At 39.6% G+C, this 24,400-nt stretch overlaps 1 protein-coding gene across 1 annotated transcript in view; it reads left to right on the top strand.

The window, feature by feature from the left end:
• The first annotated feature begins 1,926 nt into the window (after positions 1–1,926).
• LOC149800516 (neutral cholesterol ester hydrolase 1-like) overlaps positions 1,927–24,400 on the top strand; it is a 33,357-nt gene continuing 10,883 nt past the window's right edge. Inside the window, exons 1-6 of the mRNA XM_089960149.1 lie at positions 1,927–2,074; positions 2,358–2,514; positions 3,095–3,196; positions 3,905–4,028; positions 15,746–15,809; positions 17,557–17,678. Of these exons, the coding sequence (XP_089816275.1) occupies positions 2,004–2,074; positions 2,358–2,514; positions 3,095–3,196; positions 3,905–4,028; positions 15,746–15,809; positions 17,557–17,678 (640 nt within the window). The 5' untranslated portion in view covers positions 1,927–2,003. The remainder of the gene's footprint in view (positions 2,075–2,357; positions 2,515–3,094; positions 3,197–3,904; positions 4,029–15,745; positions 15,810–17,556; positions 17,679–24,400) is intronic.

Below are 24,400 nucleotides of genomic sequence, written 5' to 3'. Positions count from 1 at the left end.
GGCCTACTTCTGGACTGCGTAATGTTGATGATGATGATGATTGGGTTGAAATCACTAAGGGTGGTACGGTAGGCTTAGTCACAGGGTTAACGTGTTTAGCTCGGGAAGGTCGTATTCTCTTCGGTCGTAATAAAGAAGTCTGATACATTTGTTTCAGACTTCTTAACTCCGCTAAAATGTCCAACAGTACCGTGACCGTTTGATTTTCACCCTCTTGTTTCTTTGCTGCTACTTCTTCTTGCTGTTGTTGCTGTTGTTTTTTTCTTACCTCTTCTTCTTGCTGCTGTTGCTGTAGGAGAAAAGCTTGTTCCGCTTCCTTTTGTCGTTGTATAAATTTCTCCAATTCTTCTTTCTGTCTCTGTCTAAAATTCTCCACTTGCGGTAATGAAGAAGGTAACGAAGGTTCCGGAACAAATTCTTGCGAGGTAAGAAAATCCACAAAATCCCAATGTACCTCTTCTGAAAGTAAGTCCGGGTTCCCTTGGGCAGTCTCCCCTGCTGGTGCACCCCAATGGATCGTTTTCTGAGTTTCCGTCATGTTGAATCACTGTCGCATAGATTGACTGTACACAAGCGCTAGCGAATCTATATAGACCACGTGACGTCACAGACTGCTCTCTTCGGATTGGATGCGGGCTGACTGAATTTTGTAACGCGTGTTCGGATTGGTGAATGAACTCAATCCGTTTCAATCCGTCTTCTACCTATAAATAACCGCAGTTCACTGCATTGATTCACCTGTTCTCGTCGCTTCAAGATGTGGACCACAGTCGAATCATCCACCCTTGTGTCTTCCATGATGTTTAGGACGGATATGCTCATGTATGTCCGGTCCAAGTGGACCGTTGTCGACAAGTCAGACACCAGTCTGTGGATACGAAGAGTATACGTAGAAAGACAAGGTTGCCTCAAGAGGACACTAATTTATGGCCCTCGAGTAAGACGCAGCTTGAGGACAAGAAGATGCCACAGATGCCCTTTATGTTAATGGATACATTAACATAAACCCAAAGGCCCTTTTCAGGGCCACGCATATTTCTCGAAAAGAGAATGACTTTTCAATTGCCTACCCCTTTTTTAAATTTAAATTTAAATTTAATTTTAAAAAAAATTTAAAAAAAAAAAAAAATCCCATGTTCAATTCCCCCTATTCCCCATGTTAATTTCCCTTGTCGCTAGACAGACCCACGATTTATTCCCATGTTAAATTCCCCTTGTACGTAAAGTGACCCACGATTTATTCCCATGTTAAATTCCCCTTGTACGTAAAGTGACCCACGATTTATTCCCATGTTAATTCCCCTTGTACGTAATCTGACCCACGATTTTTCGCCATGTTAAATTTCCATTGTACGTAATCTGACCCAGGGGTGTTTTTAATGCTAATTCCCATTGTACGTAAAGTATCCCCATTCACTACTCATATGCTTTGCATGGCTACAGAGGTGCGTATTTCGGTTCTGGATAGACTTACCATTACAAAGTTTCGAATTTCTAATCGTAGATTTTGTCGGGGTGGTGATGTCGGGGCTATTGTTGTTACTGTATGTTGTAAATTGGTGATACAGGGACAGTTTTAGCTTGCCCGAGAAACAATGTAAACAGACTACTTGATAATGATACAGGCTCAACACGGCCGAGAAGTGCTGAAAACATGTATTCTCTAATACCGTCTGCCTTTGAAAGCACCACGGTGTACATATATTCTTTTTCGCGTCTACTCATAACCTATTTGCGCTCATTACAACATTAGTGTGTGTGTGTGTGTGTGTGTGTGTGTGTGTGTGTGTGTTATACTTGCATTTACTTAATTATACGCTACACCGCTACACACCATACTCAGTACGTATGTTCTATGTAAATCGCAGTACTTTAACCTTGTATTCTAATCTTATCCAAACATTATATAAAGTCATCAGATAAAGCTTGTCAAGTCGGCAATGTGATACATCTGACAAGTGTGGCAACAAAATGTTCATGTGACAGCTATACACTAGTGTCATATGAGATCGCTCATTACCAGAAGTTCCCTTCACATTGGAAGTGCTTTAGAAATTTTGGGAGTACCTTTCGGGTAGGACAATTTTATGTTGATACCGACAACCCATACTTTGTTAGTCAGTTGGTCGTCTTGCTAGTTTGTTCGTTCGTTACATAAAAAGAAGTGTTTTTCCAAGATAATTTTTGCTCTGATATTTGTACAGATCTTACATTCAGCCTAATATTATGAGTCGTGTTTCAAGCTTCACCGTTCGCTGTTCAATTGTATTTATCTATTTAATGAGATTTGAAAACCAAACAAAAGCATACATTTTCTTGGAAGTTATTTTCTCTTTCATCGTTTTTATCATCCCCAGTTGCGTCATGATTAGTTGCAATACTAACTTCCTGTTCTTTTGGGTTCTCTTGGTGGCTGGTGTGGGATATTACGTTTATAAACCGTTCCCGAAAGATGCCGCAGAACCGTGGAAACAAACGTTTGTCAGCTCAATGGTGCGGATGATAACTCTTATGGTATGTTGTTCCCAAATCTGAGATAGTGGAAAATCAGTCATAAAAATAAGACGAATTCTATATGGGCGTTAAGGAGATCTAAACCTGCGTCTCGTTCTATAGGTAGTTCAGTAATTTATTTGACGGTAATTTTTCTATGTAATCGTAAACGTTTAGGACAAGGCTTGATGAAATATAAATGTATACGATCGGTGGAGATTCTATACGCGTAGGACATGGAGATGTAAATTGTCAAAACACTTTAACTATAGTTTTGGAACACTTACAATTTCAACCGCTCTTTCTGGAGATCTTTTCACATGTCATTTAGAACCTTCAGTACTCAAGCATATCTCAGTTATGGTGAAGAATGACTCACCAATCTAATCCTCTCTCTCTCTCTCTCTCAAACGCAAACATGCACTCATTGCGATAGAACTATTTGCATGGTTGTGTTCGTACGTCTCCTAATATAAGAATGCATAAAAGTACACTCTGTATACAAGTATTGTTTAAATTCACGATTAGCGGAAGACACAATCTTACATTTGGACAGGCTATACTCTACTCTAAACATACTGACAGAGCTAATCCTTTACAGAGCAAGATAGGTGCGACTGTGGGAATCAGTTCAAAGATCAATATAACCCGATTTCTTGTATCATCTCAGAAGTACCTATATCAGGGCAACCCTACTGTCAAGGTAAGTCACTCGTGTTGTATCAGTCAATTATATATAACGGATACGCATACAATCCATGAATTCGTGTTGATAAATTATATAACCACAGCGTTTTGCAAATTAAATTAATAATGAACCACACTGTTTGAAAATACATGTCAATGCTTATTTACTGTGGACTCTAGGTCCAAACAACCATACCATACCATATCATAACATACCATACCATACATACTAACAGCTATCTCGCTTGGCGCTCATCATTAAGAGGTTAGTGTAAGACTGGTTGGCCTGGTGTCAGGATAATGTGATTGGGTGGGACATTGTGCTACATTTCTGCTGTAAGATGCCTTAGTGCTAGACACTATAAACTGCCACACTGCAGACATCTTAGCGATATGACTGCATTTTGTTTTAAAGCTACGTTGAAAATACCAAAACAAGCACACACACACACACACAATGTTCTGCATGTCAAGTGTAAGGTGTAGGTGCAGTATATATAATGTACTGATGATGCACAGAACTAATTAGGAGAAGCGAAGTCGCAACACACTTTATTTTTATCTCCGTGTTTCCATCTGTATACCACTTTTCATTTGTAAAATAATTTATTGAGCCTGCCTGGTCCAGTAATATTTTAATGTCATATTTAAGAGTGATTCACAAATTGAATTGTCGCTACATACATACTTATATAACTATTATTTAATATTTTATCGCTTACAGGTAACGAGAGAAGAATTCGATGGGGTTACGGTGCGAATTTCAAAACCAATGAATCTGGACCTGAATAAACTGTCACCTGCAATAGTATACGTTCATGGCGGAGGATGGGTTGTTTTAGATACAGGTACGTTGATAACGGGTGGGTGGGTGATTACTATGGAGACAAATAACGTTTATTTGTTGCTTTAGATAAAGGTACATTAAATAGATACATGCCCCTAATCTTCTCTCTTACATATTCGCGTCATATTCAGTACCTTCAGTTGTATTATATATATTTGACAGTTTTACAATATTTTCGTAAACTTCCTAATTTTGAATTTTGAAATCCAACTTAACAATAATGGACATGAATATCAGTATATCATTAGGTCTAGTAACGTTTACGTCTTTAATAATATGGCAACATAGTTTGTTATTTATTTCATAAATATTTTAGTAGTGTCATTTTGACGGTTTGGGCTATTTTAGTTCCTGTTATTAGTTTTCTAGGTCAGACTCTACCCCCTATGACCTTTGCCCACGAGTCACACCCTATGTCTAACCCATGGACTATGGGCGTTAATAATCCACGAAAGTGAAGTGACACAAGCTGGCAGCTAGTGTCATGCAGTGACTCGGAGAAGTAACCTGCATAACCACGTATGACACTACTCACATCCTCAACCTTAATTCACTTCCCATTCCAGACTTGCAATCAATAAATCTGTCATTTTTTGTTGAGCGGCTTCATTAATAATTTTACGAATCGCAGCCGACATAGTTTATGGTAATGGCAGTGTAACCTCAATTGTTGCAACTGACGTCGAAGAGATTGAGTTATTTTTCAATCCCAGTTTTCTCTAACGATCAACGGCAGCAGCTTGACCCTATCAACAATTCGAATTGCGTCTTGTTTTGCGACGGTTGAAGACAATGCCGCTATCAACATGGTGAACCTGTCAACAGTCCACAAATGATGCCTGTTACATAATATGTAGCTTTAACAGCGCACACGTGTTTCACGAGTCCTCATACGACTGTAATATTCAATATCAGGATGATCTCGAACTTTCAGTTTCATAGTCATTATTTTCCCGTGCAGATCAAGAACGTTCTCTGCTTGATCCACAAGGGTAAAAAGAATATATTGTAACCGATTATAATGACTTGGAACATATACAGGTGCTCAGGTGTAACTGATATGAAGTCACGTGGCTCCACGGTCGGTGAAAAACGAAACTCTATATAACTCTGAACAACTAATCCTCTCATTTCAGACCTGCCTCGAGCAACCGAGCGGTCTAAAGCGCTCTCCGTTACGGATCACTGCCATCTCACCTCTGTCTGTGTGGGTTCGAGTCTAGGATTCGGCCAATGTGGGTATGTGAGAAAGCTTGCCAATAGCTTCTCGTGGGTCGGTGGATCTTCCCTGGGTTTTCCAGGGTTCTTCCTCCACCATTAATACTGGCCGCCATGCATAGCCTATTGTGTGCTGAAAATGGCGTTAAACCCACAACAACAATCTGACCTGCCTCGTAACTATCACTGATGGCGTCACAGGTTAAACTGATCTGATCTACTACTGCAAACCTAACAATGTCAGGCGCTGTGTGATATCCCACACATAAATATCGTTGATCATCTGGAATGTAGTCAGGCCCACTACCAACCTAAAATACAACTGTGCAATGTCAACCGCATACGTTTGAGATTATTTTGCTATGCTTGAGATGAGTGTGGGGTCGTTGGCACGTACAAAGATTGTATAGTCTTTGCCGGCTGTTACTGTGATTCTTCGAAGAATATTTTCATTGACCGATTTCATCTCATAAGTGTCCGCAGAAAGTTTACTAGTACTGAAGTCCCTACGGAAAGCACAATAAACTCTCAGCGATGCTAGTGTGATATCAAATCTGCGTGATTCACCAACAGTGACTGGTGCAGAAAAAGTCACATTGAATTATGGTTTCATTAACGCGATAGATTGTATTTACAACAACCTGCTACATCAAAGCAAAGATTTCGCGTAGCATACGCAACATATCAGTCGTTTCAGAACTCATCCTGGGAGTTCTAAGATTGAAGATCTTCGTTCACATCATTGATATCTTCGGCAAGTTTGTGCATCAACGCACAATAAGCAAGTTTTTTTATTCTGTGATTGGTGAGCATTTATTTGTTCATGTGTATTTTTTGCAGGTGGAGGAACATATAACTCTACTTTGGGCACAGATGATACGCATTTTAGAAATATTTTGTTCTGTTGTCGCTCAGATGTACACTGCTGTTGTTCATCGTATTCATGTTGTTGGTGTTAACATTATTCATATTTTTATTGATCATTTTATTGCTCATATTCATATTGTTGTTGGCACATTTGTCGCATTTTGTCGTTTGTCTTATAAAGTCGGATAATGGTGATCGTTACAATCCAGATGCATGCAGTGACGAATACATTTCCCACAAACCGTCACCTTGGTCGTTTTCCTTGATCACAAATGCGTCAAGCGTGTATCAATAAATATCCCACTGTTTACCGGTAGCTTTTTTCTTTTCAGTAAACTCCCTAAATGCCATATTAGGTCATGTTTCTTTGATGGCAGTTTTATTGGTAATATTACCAGTTGCCGGACATATTAATAACAGAAACTCATAGGATTTTTAAAGCTCTAGTCAAGAGTTGCATCGTTAAAGTAATGAAACAGTGTTTGCAACTGTAACATGTACTCGGGTGGCAGGTTTGATATCCTGACTATTGCCATTATAAGACCCTCATCAAATGTACTACTATCTTTTATAGATCTTATCGCAGTTGGCAAGAATTTAAAAACTATATTCTTGTTTCCTTTTGATATCCTTAGTGGGTTTAGCTCTTTGCCGAATTGGACCATGTAGTCTTTCTTCAAAGCCCGCTATTAGATCTCGTGCAGTTTGTTGCAACTGACACACGTATTTAACCATTCTGAGGTTTTCTAAAACATCTTGAATGAATTTTAAATGTTCACGACTATATAGGCGTCACTTTTCATACTCTTCTATGACAGCATAAGACATTGTATATAATTATTTTTCATTGCTAAACTGACGCATCCATACCCGCCCGATTATTTATCTCCGCGATCTGACGTTCCGGTCAAGTCTCTAGTCTGAGGTGATCCATGCAAAGATATCACGAAATGCATCCCAGGCATGATCGGCGACACACACAAGTCCAATAAATATTCGCAAGACCATGTGCGTCAATGCTGCGAAATATTATCAACACTTTTATAGTTGTTATGGATCACTTTAGGCACATGAGCGCATCATTGATTCAAATCGATGACATCGGTGTTTTGTGCCTATCCCGTGAAAATATGTGTGCAGGATTGACTTGGTGATCAAGCATCACATTGTCGGACACTAAAAGACTGCTTTCGCTTGCACCCAAAAGGTCTAAGGTAGGTGCTTCATCGATGGTGAAACGAAATCATCAGTGGCATTGCCACTCTTGTTACTAAAAGCTTTTTGAAAATCTTTTAAAACATAACATAACATAATCTTTTAAAACATCAGCCGAAGGCACAATCACGTGCAACCAATCGTACTTCAGCCATCTGAAAATCATAATCAACCAGAAGTTACTATTTCCTGATCCAGTATGTCCAATGATCAGCGTATGAACTGAGTTTGGGAATATATCACCATACTTGGACGGTTCAGGGGTTGCCTCTGCAATGAAGTCAATGACGGAACGATACTTCTTTCTCCTGAAAGCATCTGTGAATTTCCTTTATAGTGATGCCAGCAAATAACACAGCATATAATACAATCATGTCTTCATGATGTTTGCGATATCGCGCAGAAACACCTAGTACAAATCAAATTCGAGTTAAAGCAATATATTGACGAGCAGCAATTACTTGATCTTGTGTTCGACGTAGAGCAAAATGTCGGCGGTGATATTGCGGATTCATTAACGAAATTACTGGGAACACCGTGGAAGACATACCGATGGACACAATTAATCTGAGCCTGGCAGTCGACTGGATATACGACTGGATTCTAACAATAAACAAAGCCTTGTGAAGTAAGTCGTGTCTATGGTGCATGTTACAAACATGCCCATGTTTACAAAGCATCAAACGATATTCGTGCACGTCAATGTACCAACCAGGATTTCAACCACGACATAAATGCAATAGCGGGACCAGGTGCTAGAATATGAATCGAAAGATAGATCATCAAAGGAGAAAATAATGGTCACTCATGGGATTGCTCGAACGTGTTTCAACACACTACAATTGTGACAAATTTACCTACCAGCACCAAGAATAATTTCACGTGCTTGGTATGATGTCCAAACACCTAAAGATGTTCAACAGGTTGATCTCTTATTTCATTTATGAAGTAATCGTACACTCGCGGAACGATTATTTGGACATGTTGATGAGATCTCGTAGTGCAAATGTTGGACTCTGTAGACTATCCCCTCAAGTGACTGCATTTCGAGCGATCTCATATATTCCATTAGTCAAGGCAGCATTGAATAATTTACATTCAAGATTGGTTGCGATTAGCATCTGCAGCAAGTCAGCAGTTCTTGCTTTTGCCGAGCACATCATTGCCCGTGACCTTCAAAAAGTCTTTCTCAAAGTCATATGTGGCCACTGTGCGTTGATCCGTACTCATTTGTATAAACGGCGCCAACCAATACATAATTGTGTTTTGTCCCAAGACTTGGTACGAATTTGGTTCATTCAGTACATTTGCGTGCAGCCACGTAATTTTCACCGACAACGATTCTGGTTGTCAGCGGATAATGGTCGTGTACATCATGGAAATATTTGACATTCAAAATACTATTGTCTGAAAACGGCGCAACTGGGCACTAAGGTGTGTCGATTGCATTTATCTAAGAATATGTCGAAGATACTAATGCTGTAACAAACAAATACGATAATGACAAAATTGTAAACGTGCCCGCACTACCTTGTGTAGTCATTTCATTTGCAGCATACCAAGAAACAATGTTCATCAGCAAATAATGGGAATCAATTGAATATAAATTAACAAATGTTCAAACTTATTTTGTTAACGTAAATGGTTTTTGAAAAACCTAAGTCTAACATCTTAACAGATAACGAGTCCGGATCGTATTTATTGAATGTATCCAGTTATTGTCGTGGATGGAGTCAATAAACAGCAATTCTAAATAGACGGTCTGATCCACCTGTCTTCCAAACATTTGCGTTTATACAACGCAGTATCGTTGATAGCTAAGGATTCAGTTTGAAGTATTTCTCGTTTATCGGGCAGGCTACTTAACGGTCTTTGGTGTTCATGTTTAAGGTTGGATTTATTATTATATATAAATATTAGATTCTGATCACTGAATCCACCGACGGGATGTTATACCAACTGACAGCGCATATCTACTTCTAGTGTCAAAATACACCTGAGTTGTGTCTATAAAGAATAAGTGGTATTCACTTCTGCATTCACCTAGGTTACATTCAACAATGAATCTCTTACACCACCTCAATGGAGAAAAGAATGATCTCGACTGTTATTCAAGAAGGACGCACTTGTTCGGGTTAAATGTATTGCGCGTAAACGATGGTTAGACGCAAACAGCATAGGCGTAAGCGTAGAGTTTGTAATAAAAAAAGAGCAAGATTCACAGAACACACAACAGCCGCTACTTTAAATATTCCTCAAGGAGAGATTCTGTATAATTCTATGACAGTTGTACCAAAAACGAACCGGGTAATTGGTTAGAAGTGTGTATGTGCGTATTGCACCGGGACATGATGTCTCAGGATAGGGTCTGTCTGTTATGCAATTGTACTTCGCGGCGGTATTATTAATAGAAGCATTATTATGGGCCATCAGTGTTACCGACGTGGAAAAAATAACTGAACTATTGCAACAGCTGCAAGATGAAGTCGCCAAGAGAATCATGCTGAGAGTGAAATACCAGCCCGCATGTTTGATCGTGGAATGTATTTATGGTCTTGCTGCGGCGACAGCTGTTGTTTTTTGGTGTGACTGGAGTCGCAACCATGCAACCATCAGATATGCACCAATCGAAAAAATTGTCAGAGCTATATCGATAGTAACTGGGTCTCTGGTGGTGTTGACAAACTATTTTGATACCGTTACATTCACGAATATGTATCTATTCAGAACTGCCTGCAGCGACACAAAGTAGTCTCAACATGATTAGTAAGTTGTATGCATTGGTACTCGAAGATAAAATAATTAGCATGACCAAGTTTGAGGTTGTGTTAGAACATCAAGTTCGAGCACAAATACGAAACTGCATTAGGAGCAAAACGTGCTACTATAGCGACAGGAGAATCCAACTTAAATCTTTATCAATTCCACTTCGAGTGTATATGTGTGTATGTTTGTGTGTTTGTTTGTTTTCCCATCAACCATTTTGTTGTAAGTTTGTTTGGTTACTTAGAATTTTAAAGGGATAATTTCCCTAGAGCGTCATCAAGTTCCAATTTTGAAACGTTATATTGTAACTAACGAAACGATACTGGCTACTCAGCTCTACTGTGGTTATACTTAGTACAAGCTGAAACGAAGAGTAACATCTTGTTTTAGATTATTCATGGGTAATTACAGGTATGTGTCATTATCTTATATAACCCTCCTTTTCTTTGGAGGAGGTGAAACTGTTTGTAATATATTTGTGTTGTCCTTCATATTGATTGCAAAATTACCCCCTTGTATAAAAAAAACATCCAAAAACAGACCCATGTGATAACTTTCAAGTTCACAGATTCTTTGAAAACATGTTTTTCTCTCTCGGAAATATGGCAAGTGCTACAGTGAAATTTTCTTATGTTTTAATGTATTGACGGATAAATTATTCCTTCTGGCTGGTAAGTGCGTTTGTGGTCATTAAATATCGTAAGTATATTTTTGATTCAAATGAGGCACAATACAAATGCTTAATACAGTTAGAATAAAGCATGTTTTACACAATCTAAAATAGATGGAATGGCGGACAGGTGGACCATAACTGAAGTCGCTCATTCAACCAACACTCAAGTACATCTAACTGGACAGACTGACAGGTGAACTGCATATACGATACATTAAATCATAAGAAAAACTAATAGAGAAGTAGTCTCAAACTCTTTAATTAACATCCATTTAGCATATAAAACAGTACACAAGTATACATCTTTGGCATTCCTTGGGTCTCACCGTCCGCTGCATTAGGTTAGTTGTGGTAAGATGGTAGAGAAGCATGCAGTAACTATGAAGCGGAATCACCGGTATGACTGATGTCCAGGCAGAATTGCCAATGTTTGAGGCGGAGTCGCCATTATGACTGACTGACATACCTGTTAAGGCAGAATTGCCGATGTATTGAGGAAGATTCGCCACAACTTGTTATGTCTGTAAGTCGAGTAGACTGGGGAAGAATGCCTGATGATGCAATTGTGGCGAATACCACTGGAGAAGATACGGCAAGAACAGCCTGTTAGTATGAGTGGTCTGGTTGCCACCTTCAGAGATTGTGGAATTAGTATGCTGGTGGGAGGTCAATCTTAAGACCTGCAGACGAAGGGTGAGCCAGATGTAACAGAACTGCAGGCGGTGGATAGGGCGGGGGAGGATACGAAAACAAAACAGACCACTCTCAACGCTGATCACTTGTATAGTGAATGACTGCTGTCAGCTACCTCAGCACAGCAGACCCTTGTCTCTGGTTGGCTGATAGCTGATTAATGTGCGAGGGGAAGGCACCTTGAACTGACCCACATAACGGGCCCTGTCTGGACTCAGTTCTTTCTATAAACATCGTTGAATTACATTAAATACCTATTGACATTTCGGGCTGTTACTAAGTTTTCTGCAGTTGTTAGGAGAGTTGGGATGATAGGAAGTATATAGGCCTATGTGCATGGATCAGTGTTTTCTGTCATTTTGCACAGCATTGAGAGTTTTATCCTATCTGGAGCACAGTCAACTTTTAGGTCAAAGTCATTAAATGTAGCTAACAGTATATAATTTGTTTCACACGAAGTATTTAAAACTAGCTATGTAGCTTTAACTACATTTAATGATGCTGACCTGCAAATGTACTGAGCTAGGCCTGTATATAAGATAAAATTGGCCATGGTGTGTGGAACGAATTCGCATACTACCAAAAAGCTCGACATCGTATGCGTGCGTGTCTTTGTCTCTCTCGAAATATTTTATATGATGTTTTCTCAAAGATGGGTTGACCTTACGTTACTATATTTTTGTTATATATGTGTTGTTGTTGTTGTTTGATTTTAGAACAACTAAGTCAGGCACAGCAGAGGACAAAATGGGCTTCTTTTTGTAAAAGTAGTTATGAGCGCGTGGACACTTTGACTGAGACCACTGGTCGGAGATGTCTAAACTGAGATAAGAAAAGTAAGGTTAGCAAAGCATCTAAATTGTCCTGTCGCATGGGTGAGAAAAAGTAACATTATTCGGATTGACCTCAGTCTGGCGTACCATTACGCTCGGATCATCCTTAGAGTACCATGATCACAGCACACCTCCCTGCTGCTCTGTACCCTACACTGGCTATCCATTCGATCCAGAATCAAACACTAAACTTGTTCTCTGTGCTACGTTTCGCTAACAGATTCAAGTCCAACACACCTTTCCGACCTCACCCATGTGTACACACCAGCAAGATACTTACGCTCCTCTTCTGACAATCGTATACTCATTATTCCCACTATGAAAACGAAGTCATATGGACAACGTTATTTTGAATACGAGGGCATGCAACGTGGAACTAATTGCCAACTGAACTTAGACAGAAGGACACAGTGATCCCATTCAAGAATGCTCTTAAATCTCACATATTTCCACTGCAAGAACAAACTGAAAGACCTTATAACGCTTCCTACCTTAAATATTTTCAGATGTTTTTGTTTTTTAATTTCATGGTGTTTGTTTTTTGTCATCATATCATTATTTGTTTGTTTTTTTTATGTTATAGGTGTTGTCTAATGCTGTAAAGCGCTTAGAGCTTCTAAATATTAGGCGCTATAGAAAGTCCTCTTTATTATTATTATTATTATTATTATTATTTTGTTATTATTATTATTTGTCTTGATCTCGACAATGGTTTACTATGGAAAAAAATGGCGGTGCATGGTGCATTATGGATATTTAAGTACATGCTCGTGATATCTGTGAAAACAACCCATAACCGTTGTTTTCACGTGAGGTCACAAAACGTGTGTACTTCCATATCAGCCTTTTTGAGTCCCTAATGCAAGTCGCAATTGTGTGTGTGTGTAAAAATATAATAATACATTACATTCTGTTGTGCACGTTAACCGCACGAGGCCGATTGCGTGACTTTCCTACTTGTTTTCTTCAAGTAGAACATTTCAATTTCAACCATCTTTGCTTTTCTTTTATAAGGAAATAGATCGATCGATAAACATACGCATACACAAATGAATACATAAACAAGTAGAAACGTGTAATGATTTTCCATTTTCATGGGCTGAAATCAATCATTTGGTTATCGTTCAAGTTAAAAAGCTAATTGTTAATACTTCTAAAAGCATTTCAGGAATATTACGTTTTGACATTCGACACAAAGTCATGTTCCATTAGGCACGTGTTTCGTTTGAATACACTGAACGTGAAATTTATTTAAATGGTTATCTCTTTCATTCGATATCATCCTACGGCCACAAATACAATATTTGACTATACTAATTAAATTGGTTTGTCACCTGTCTTTGGCACAAACACCTGCTGTTGCGAAAAGTATTTGTATATAAAAGTTCTGACATAAAACACATGCTATGAAATTTTAATTCAGAACTGATATTTGCATCGCAAAAATCATTGTCCGGAAATGCTTTCTCAAGTTGACAAGCTTAGGGATATGATGCGAAACACAGATTAAAAATGTCAATATTGTCTGTTGGTTAAACTAACAAAAAAATGACTGCATTTATATTTGATAGCAATATACAATCTTACAATTCAAATTCATTATTCTGTCTTTTGATATAAGCAAGGGAACTTCCAGCTTTATTTTTATTTTCGTAGTATAGGGTGCTTAATTTCAAGTATAATCAGTGTATCGTTTCGATGAAGTAAATGTCTTAGTATAGGGTACTTAATTTCAAATATAATCAGTGTATCGTTTCGATGAAGTAAATGTCTTTATTGACAGTTAAATTAGATTATTATCTTGAATATACATGATGATTAATGTTGAGAAATGTTTGTTAGGGACTCAAAATGGCGGCACAAGGTGCGCGCGTGTTGCATTGTGGGTACTTGCGTACTCATTTGTGACGTCTGTGGAAACAACCCGCTGAATGTGAAGTCACGTATCGCTGTTTTGGTGTACGTATGGGTTATTAAGTGCATTTTGCACCAAGTTTCGATCTTTGTGCTGAAAGGTCACTAAGTGCAATTTCGCCCGCACGTGCCACTCCCCGCCAAGTGCATTTTGTCGCTAATTTACACTTTTTGTCATGAAGGTCCGCCAAATATATTTTCTGCACCCAGGTGCCGCTCCCATGTTAGTACACGTTATGTTCCAAAATGCCATTCTATGTTAAATTCCCCATGTCGCTCAAATGTCTTTCCCTTGTTAAATTTCTCTTGACGCTGTAGTGTCTTTGTGTGCTTGTGTGTGTTTATGTTTTAAACTCCAAACTGAAACCCTATAATATTCCCTTTGAGACTATAAACCTTTAAAACCCACCAACCATTTTGACATTATAAACCCTTTTGTCCCTCAAGTATCATTCCCATGTTAAATGCCCCTTGTCGCTCTAGAGGCCCTCTCCTTTTAAATTTACCTTGTCCATCTAGAGACCCTACCCTGTTAAAGTTCCTTTATCTCTCAGTAGACCCTCCCATGCTAAATACCCTTTGTTGATATAGAGACCGTCCCCTGATAAAGTCCCCTTATCACTCTGTAGGCACTCCTATGTTAAATTCCCCTTTTCGTTCTCAAGGCCCTCCTGTTGATATTGTAGCACATATTACTACATGCGTTGTGCAGACATTAAAGCTCGAGTAAAACGGCTACCACAGTAGTGACAAAGGCAGTTTTGCCGGTCACTGATCTGCTTCACTGCCTGACTCTAACTTTTTACTTGGACGCTTCACATTCGTGGATTATTATTAACGCCAATAGTCCATGGATTGTAATACTAGTGTGGCTTGTGGGCAAAAGTCATGGCTGATAAAGACTGCGACCAAGAAAAGTAATAATAAAAGCAAGAAAAGCCAAAACCGGCATAATGACACTTCTATCTTTTAGAACAGGATCAATCATTATTCATACTGGACAAACCATAACATAAGCTATACCATAGCCAGTACCATAAAAGTATGACTTAAATACAAGATGGCATATAAACACGTAACGTAATTTAGCCAGATCATTTAGCGGTCCTAAGACAAAAATGTAAAAGAATTTTTTTGTCTCGCAAGGTATTTTTACCACCGGTAACACATATGGTAATAACTATGGAACTGACAAAAGTCACAACGATTGCATTATTTTAAAGTTTCGAATGATTGTGCTAACTATTACAATAATTTACACTACAAATATGTACATCTATCTCCATAAACAACAGGGTTATAGTCTTAGCCGATACGGCTGACATCTGGAAAATAATTTTATCAATTAAAATGAAGGAAGCATTTCCAAAAGCTTTCCCAAAAGTTATTAAATAATGTAATATTTTAATTTCTTCTGGTGTGATTTATTTAGTTGTATCAATTCATATCCAATGATTACGTGCATAAGCATATTTATAAATGACAATTGAAAACAAATGCTTATGTTCTCGTGACTCTTACAAATTTTCTTGTTTTCAGATTCGTATGCTCATCTTACAGATACAATTTCACTTGAGTCAGAGGTTGTAGTTGTGTCTATTGAGTAAGTATCCATTCCCACTAGTCATAGACTGTAGTTGTGTCTGTACCCATTCCCGAGAGTCAGTGTCTATAGCTGCGTCGGTTGAATATATACCTACTCCAACTAGTCAGAGGTTGGTGTTGTTTCTATTGAGGAATATTTATTATTCCTAATTGTTAGAGGCTGTAAACATATATACTGAGTAACTATCCATTCCAAAGAGTCAGAGGCTGTAGTTTTATTTATTTATAAAGTACCCATTCGGTCTAATCAGATGTTTACGATGTGTATACTGTGTTAATATATATTCCCAACAGTAAGAGATTGCACTTTTGTCTATTGAGTAAGTATCCATTCCCACTAGGTTGTGGTTGTGTCTATCAAGAAAATATCCATTCCCAAGAGTACTAAGCTTCCATCGTTTCTATTGAGTAGATATATATTGCCAAGAAATAGAAGATGTAGTTTTGTCTATTGAGTAAATACACATTCCAAAGAATCATCGGCTGTATTTTCTCAATTGAGTAAGTATCAATTCCCACTAATCAGGGTCTATATTTGTCTTTTGAGTAAATATTTATTCCCAAGGGTAAGATGATATGGGTATGTCTAATGAGTATATATTCATTCCCACTAGTCTGAGGTTACCATTTCTGTATATAGAGTAAGAAACCATTCTCACCAGTCAGAGGTTGTAGTTGTGTCAAATGAGTAAACATCCATTCCCAATAGTCAAATGATGTAGTGGTGTCTATTGCGTAAGTATGCATTCACACTTGTTAATTAAAAGCTGTAGTAGTTCTTTTGAGTAAATACCCATTCCTAAGAGTAAGAAGCTGTAGTTGTATCTATTGAGTAAACATCACTTCCCACCAGTTAGAGGTTATAGTTGTTTTTATTGAATACATGTGCATTATCAATAGTCAGCGGCTGTAGTTGCGTCTGCTGAGTAAGCATCTATCTCCACTAGTCCAAGTTTGTAGTTATGTTTATTGAGTAAACAATCATTCCCAATAGTCAGAGTTTGTAGGTGTGTCTCTTGAGTTATTATTTATTCCCAAGAATCAGAGGCTGTTGTTACGTCTTTTTGAGTACATACCCATTTCCACTTGTCATAGGTTTTAGTTGTATCTTTTGAGTAAAAACCCATTCCCACGGGGCAGAGGCTATGCTTGTGTATGTTGGGTAAGAATCAAAGATTCTGGATGTGTAAAGTGACTAAATATATTTCACAAAAGGTCAGAGGCAGTAGTTGTGTCTATTGAGTAGATACCTATTCCCACTAGTCAGAGTCAGTAGTTGTGTCTATTGAGTAGATACCTATTCCCACTAGTCAAAGGCAGTAGTTGTGTCTATTGAGTAGATACCTATTCCCACTAGTCAGAGGCAGTAGTTGTGTCTATTGAATTGATACCTATTCCCACTATTCAAAGGTATTGGTTGGTCAGAGGCAGTAGTTGTGTCTGTTGAGTAGATACCGATTCCCACTAGTCAGAGGCAGTAGTTGTGCTTACTGATTAAATTCCCACAAGTCAAATTTTGTAGTTGTGTCTAATGAGTAAGTATCCATGCATGAAATGAATTGGTCATTAATATTGGTAAATGTAGAAGGACGACGATATAGGTGGTATTTGGCAGATATTCTTGTGCTTCAGGAATAGACAGTGAAAATAACACCTTTTTGCGCAACAAAATAATACAAATCGACGGAGAAACAACAACCATTTCATTTCCACTGTTCCTGTCAAACGTGTGAATTTTATTTCAGATATAGATTGGCTCCGGAGCACATGTACCCAGTACCTTTAGATGACTGTGTAAAAGCTACCAAGTTTTTCCTCAAGAACGCCCAACAATATGGTGTAGATGAGAACCGGATTGGAATCGCAGGTTTCGTTTCTTTTGCTTGAACTATAAACCCGTTTATTTAGTACCGTAATGCAGACTGATTTAAACACTTTAACTAACCAAAGCTATCTTTTGCAATAATAATGTAACAATACAGGGGTTTCGATTGACCGGGCGATATCAAACCATGGCACGATTTCGCGAGAGGTCATATGTTTCCCCTGATTCCAAAGATTTACATACAACTTCTGTTTTAAATTATAAAGCCCAACGTGTCAATTCTATACATAATTATACTCTAATTAATACAAGACCACAGATCTCTCAACTTTCCCACTGTATGTCATAATTATACTCTAATTAATACAAGACCACAGATCTCTCAACTTTCCCACTGTATATCAACCGCACATCTACACTGGTTCTCTTCATCAACTTTCCGTACCGGCAGCAGTTCACGCCGTAAAACTTTACAACTCCACCTAATACTGGGACAACTTTTACTACGCCACCTTAGGCCAGACCAATCATTGTTTTAAGTTACATAACGCCTATAAAAGTGCATCATTTTCGCCACCATGGCAACATAAACGGTACCTGCCGACGACGGAACAGTTCATCTCGTTTACTACATTGGGTAATATACCAGAGACACTTATGTGGTTCTGACCTGAATTCACCAAAATTAAACCCTGGCATCATGGAAACTCACTAACACTTCACTCCGTGACGTTTGCCCCTAGCAGCATGCTAAACATTTTGGGCCACGGAATATTTCCACGGAACCGAGTTCCCATATTCAAACAAGTAATCACAAGAAGCAGCAGGGGGGGCGAATCGGACATTTTGTCCAATCGTTATTTTGCTTAATTATTACTTTCTGCACTCAACGATCTAGTGTCGTCAGCGCCTGGTAAAAAAAAAACGACGTCGTCGTTGGGGGATCGTCCAAACGTCATTTGGTTTAATTAACACCTTCTGCGTGCCGATCCCCAGCGTCGTCAGCGTCCGGTAAGCACATCGACGACCGCGTCGATGTCATCGCCCCCCCTGCTGCTGAGTAGTTATTTACAATGAAAATTATTTACAACTAACCGAATATTTGGTCAAGTCCGATACGATATCGTGTCCGAGGATCATGTAAATTTATCGTTACGAATCCATGTGGGGTCGACTGAGCATGACTAAAAAAGTTTCGAAAAACATTAAAGTCCATGTCACCGCCGCACCATGTCTGCCAAATATTTCGTAGCGTGTGTGTATCAACGCCGTTGAACACAGCAAGAATATTACAGTTGTCTCTAATTACTTTTGGAATCTGAGTGTATCGTTGAGTGACATATATCACGTCAGTGTTTTTATGCCTGCCTCTGGAAAATATCCTAGCTGGGTTTTTTTGATTGTCTAACATAACATCATCGTACACGACTAGATTGTTAACGTCGCCATCAATATCATCAATACCCGGTGCATCATTGATATCCGTAATAAACTCAATAACATTCTTTTTAGCGATCGCTGATGCATTCTCGTTGAAATCTTTCAACACCTCGTAGCATCGTTGATCATCTACGCTAGGAGCAACCAAATACAACTTATCCCACTTCATCCATCTCATTATTAAATTGAGTAACAATTGCGTCTTGCCGGATCCAGATGGTCCGATGATAATCATCCGGATCGAGTTTGGTAACGCTGCAACATGCTTAACTGGTTCTCTTGTTTTAGTCGCCGAAAAATCAATTATATTCATATCTCTATACATAAATTATGGATCTATATTGTGTGAAGTGTAGAGTGCGTACTGGCACAAATGATATGACAACCGTTACGACAAGAAATAACAGATCGGCGCTTACTGGTAAGTGTGTACAATGCGGTACAAAGAAATTTAGATTTATTTCTATTAGACCCGGAGATGTTTTAAAAAAAAGCGAGGAGGTGACATCGCAGCCAAATTGGCAAAACTCCCCGGAACACCGTGGGCAAAGTATCCAGGAGAAAAACACCTCCCAGGATATAACTACTGTGGCCCCGGAACACGATTAGATATTAGACTCGATGATCAAAATCAGCCCAAACCCGGTGAGTATCCAATAAACGCTATCGATAAGGCGTGTCATGCTCATGATGTTGCTTACAAAAGTAGCGATCTGCAACAGCGTCATATCGCGGATGTAAAATTAATTCACGCGCTAAATGCTATTCCTGATAAATCCGTCAAAGAAAAATTGGCCTCATGGTTGGTAAAATCGGCTATGAAAGGTAAATTAATGATTGGCGCTGGTAATTAATAACAATCATCCAAGAAAAACGATGGATTCCATCTATTATTCTCCGAGAGGATACTGGAAGGGGAAGGCCGCAATTGGTAAGCTTGCAAGCGCTGCAAAGGTAACAAAGACCACTGCGGCTAATTGGTTATCCAAACAGGCTATATGGCAAATCTATCTACCACCGCCTAAACAAATCAACTTCTCGCGCTTTGATGTCAGCGTACCTAATGAAGTTCATCAGGCTGATATACTATTTCTGCCGCATGACAACGGTTACAAATACGCGCTAACCGTAGTTGATGTTGCGAGTCGATACAAACAAGCGGAGCCGTTAAAAACAAAGTCAGCAACTGAAGTAGCCGATGCGTTTGAGCGGATTTATCGAAGAGGTCCTCTGCGCTGGCCAAATCTATTACAAGTTGATCCCGGTAGTGAATTTCGCGGCGCTGTTTTATCAACGCTGAAACATCATAGCGTCGCGATACGACGAGGTCATACTGCGCTACATCGTGATCAGGCAATTGTTGAACGATTCAATCGGACTCTTGCTGAACGGTTATTTGGGTATCAATACGCGAAGGAATTTATCCAAGAAAAACGATCTCGTGAATGGGTTAAAAGGTTGCCAGGCGTAATTGCAGCGTTAAATAACGAGATTACCCGAGCAATCAACATGAAGCCCAGCGACGCGATTAAATACGAGTATATACCCGGAAAATCAAAAATAAATAGCGTTTCCAAGCCGATTCTTGGCGATGTCACTGTTAGATATCTATATGAACCAGGAGAGCTTGAAGGCGGTAAAAAAAGAGCTACTGATCCTATTTGGAGTGTTACCACACATAACATATCAACGATAACACGATCAACTGGTAGACCACCGATCTACAGACTGGATTCAACTGCTCCTCAGCGCGGATTTACACGCGAGCAACTACAAGTGATACCTAACGATACTCAATTACCCCCACGTGGTCTTAACTAGCGCCGTTGCGTCTATTGCACTCAAGACAGGTCAACCTCACATTGTTTTTGACATGACCGAGACTGTTATCGATTCTGTCCACGGTAAATTGGCGAGCGTCTTTATCCGAATAACGCCAGCGCATTACACAATTGCAACTCGCGCAGTGATTATTCTGTTGTTGTCGTAGCGAGATTATTAATTCGGCATCAATATCAAAACGCCGCTGTTTTTTTTTATCCTGTTGGCGGTAACCCGAGAGTTTTCTATCAATGACGCTTGCATCGATGGTGACTTTGTCGCCGGCTTCGTCAGTGACTCCGTCACCGGCTCCGTCAATAACAATTCTTCGAAGCTGATTTATCCTTCGTACTCTGGACACTGCAAGATAGACTAGATTTGACCATTCGATGCGATTATCAACTATCCAAACAATTGTGTCCGTGATGGTTAGTCCCTGCGAGGAATGTATTGTTGTTGCGTATCCTAGCGTCCACGGGGATTTATCAGCACGTAGCGCGTCCTCGACGACACCGATATCAACGAGCACGATATCATTCAGCACGAGAATTTGTTTTTTTGTCCCCGACGCTGTCGGGGCTGGAATTTCAACTTCAATGTTCTGCCGCCGTGTGTCCGCGGGTCTATAACATAACGGCACTGGACGCGTTGGAAACTTTTCCTTATGCAACGTAAACAACTTCCGCTGAAGTGTGTCTCTGACTATCTTTCTACTCGCTACAATCAAATCGTTTGGTCTCCATGTTTCCCAGAATTCATTCAACGGCGTTTCCGGAATTACCTCGCGGATTATTTCACACTGAACTCTATCCGGCTGTAATCTGATTAGTTTTTTAACCTCGCGCAGTTGTTCATCAAGTGCTCGGTAATCAGTATCGGTTTCTTCATAATAGTCTACGAACCCGCTCAACCACTCATGTGGACCCTCGCCGACAAATGGTGGTGGTTGACCATGATCTCCACACATGATTACCGCTGTATTCGCGCGCAGCAACCACTCAAGAAACATTTGTAAAGTATCTAACGAAACAGTACATATCTCATCCCAGATGATAATGTCGGGAATAAATTTTTCACCCATTCGATCAGGAGTCCACTCACCGCCGCTGTATCGAAAAAAGCTGTGATAAGTAACGGCGTCAACATTTCGTTGTTTTATCTCTCGCGCTAGTCTATGGGTCGGTGTAAGCACGATTATACTTGCCCGCGTTCGAAATAATTCAATTGCCCGAGTCGTCTTTCCTGACCCGCCACAGCCGCTTAAATAAACCGTCTTGTGTCTACAAATTGGATCAGAACACGATGGTGCATTAGACCATTCTGACAATTTATCACCGCGTAAGTAGTTGTTCTCAACGGTGACATCTGCTGACGGGGAATAATCGCGTCGTATTTCATTTTTAATTCTCCATGTACCCCAACTCTCGTCCGGACTAGTAAACTCGGCTACGTTTCCCTTGTACGCTACGTCTATATAAAATGAATCAACGGCTACTCTAACCGCGGTATCGGGGAATCTATTTATCATCGAGAATAAATTGATAGCGGCATAACCCAGCATAGACGCCCTCAAATGCGGATACGCGGGGCTGTCTCCATCAAAGTAGGTAACAACTGTACCCAACTTTGTTCCATTGGACAAGAAAGCTGTTTCGCAGTTCACGTATCTATTTTTCGCCACTGCGTCCTTGATTACGAAATCATATTCTGCATCATCTATAATCAGCCGTGAGCAATATCGTTTGTAGTCGCAGTTTTTTCCACCTTGTGTGAACTTACCAATTATTCTTCTACCGAGATCTTTTGCCTCGTGGTTTCGTTGGTTAAATATCCTCCTGGACCATTCGATGATATATTCCTCGTCAGCATCAATGTTTTTTCTGGACTCGTCAATTATGCTATCTAGACGCTCCGGTTCTGGTAACCAGACTTCAGTCTGTGCCCGGTATGATATAATCGCGTCACTGACAATCAACGAAACTAGCATGCTACAATCAATCATATACCGTAGCAGCGCTATTGGCAGCCACTTCTTTTCAGTCATGTGTCTACCGATCCAAATATAACAACAGCGATGAAGTCCTGCTGCGAATTCAAATGATACTATGCGAGCGAATCCGGTTAAATCAAAATCAGGCAGTGGTCCATTAATAGCAACACGAGTCATTTCATGTCTGGGGTGTCCAAATCGTTTGAAATACTCAGCGGCGGATCCATACCCGAGAAAACTCGCTGGATAACAGGCAACCATATCAACGGAAATCATAGCGTCGCGGTTGTATTCAGTGTTCCATAGTCCACCGTGATAGTATTCCAAACAACTGGATTGTACATCCGGTAGAAATTCCTTGCGCGTTGGGCTCCACGCATTTTTCCTCGCTGCAACATGAGCTGCAACCGATGGAATCGTGAAACAATTTGTTAGCAGTTGTTCATCATGCTCTTCAAATTCCATGGCGGTTTTTTTCATCCTGTTGTGAAATGCTTCAGTGCGATATAATTCACCGTTTGGTCTTACAAACTGATCAAAGGTATCAGCGCTGCGAAGTAACCACACTGATACAGGGTCGTTTTTACACAAACAAGCAATAGCATCAAATAGTTTCCTCTCCGCGAGAAACCCGTTCTCTTCCAGGAATTCTTCGGGTATATACTTTACTGTTCTATCCCGTGGAAACACTGTAATCGCGGGTGTCCATGCGTGTTCGTTATGATCAATAATTTTGATTGGGGCTCCCTTCGATTTGTACTTCGATTCGTATAATACTTCACCGGTTATCGTTGTAACGGTTATTGGAAATCTCAGCGATGTTTCTAATCTCGCTATGTCGCTGATGGTTGCTCCTCGCTCGCGCACTGTCTCCTCCCACTGGTTGATTTTGCTACGTCGTAAATCAGTCAATTTGTTTCCTCGACATGCATTTGTAAAATGCTCTATTATTCGTTCTGCTACACAATTTATCCCCGTTGACTGTTTCATCGGCGCTAGTTTTCCGATATCAGGTTTCTTATTTAACGGGTATATTCCATAAACAACTGCTGTTTCAGGATACGCTCGTTCATAGTATGGTCTGTCAATTCCGGTTAACAACCCCGGCTTGGAGTCGCGGCTAACAATGACTGTTTTCTTGTCGCTGAGAACTGGTTCAAATTTATCACGTATGATCCAATCGCCTGATTCCACCCGGACAATGAATTTTACTCTGAAGAAATACCTTTTACTGTCAAGTTGTGATATTATCATTGCTGCGCGGTTGTCGTTCATGGTAGCATCAACAATGCCATCAATTCGAAATGTTGACCAACTATGAGATGCACCATCACGTTTGAATTCATTGATACAATCGCGTATTTTATTCAACAGGGTTTTATCGTTTATTAACGCTTTTGGTGTGTCCTTGAGGACTCTATCGAGATTGAACTTAATATTTTTCCGGGGCTTAATTGCTGCTAATCTCTCGAACTCATCCATATAATTAAAACAAGTATTTAAATGAAAGAAT

Source organism: Sinohyriopsis cumingii, chromosome 5 (genome assembly GCF_028554795.1).
Source record: "Sinohyriopsis cumingii isolate HCF-2022 chromosome 5, ASM2855479v2, whole genome shotgun sequence".
In the NCBI taxonomy this organism is placed as follows: domain Eukaryota; kingdom Metazoa; phylum Mollusca; class Bivalvia; order Unionida; family Unionidae; genus Sinohyriopsis; species Sinohyriopsis cumingii.
The sequence above is the reverse complement of the archived record's forward strand: the minus strand, read 5'-3'. Positions and strand labels throughout refer to the sequence as shown.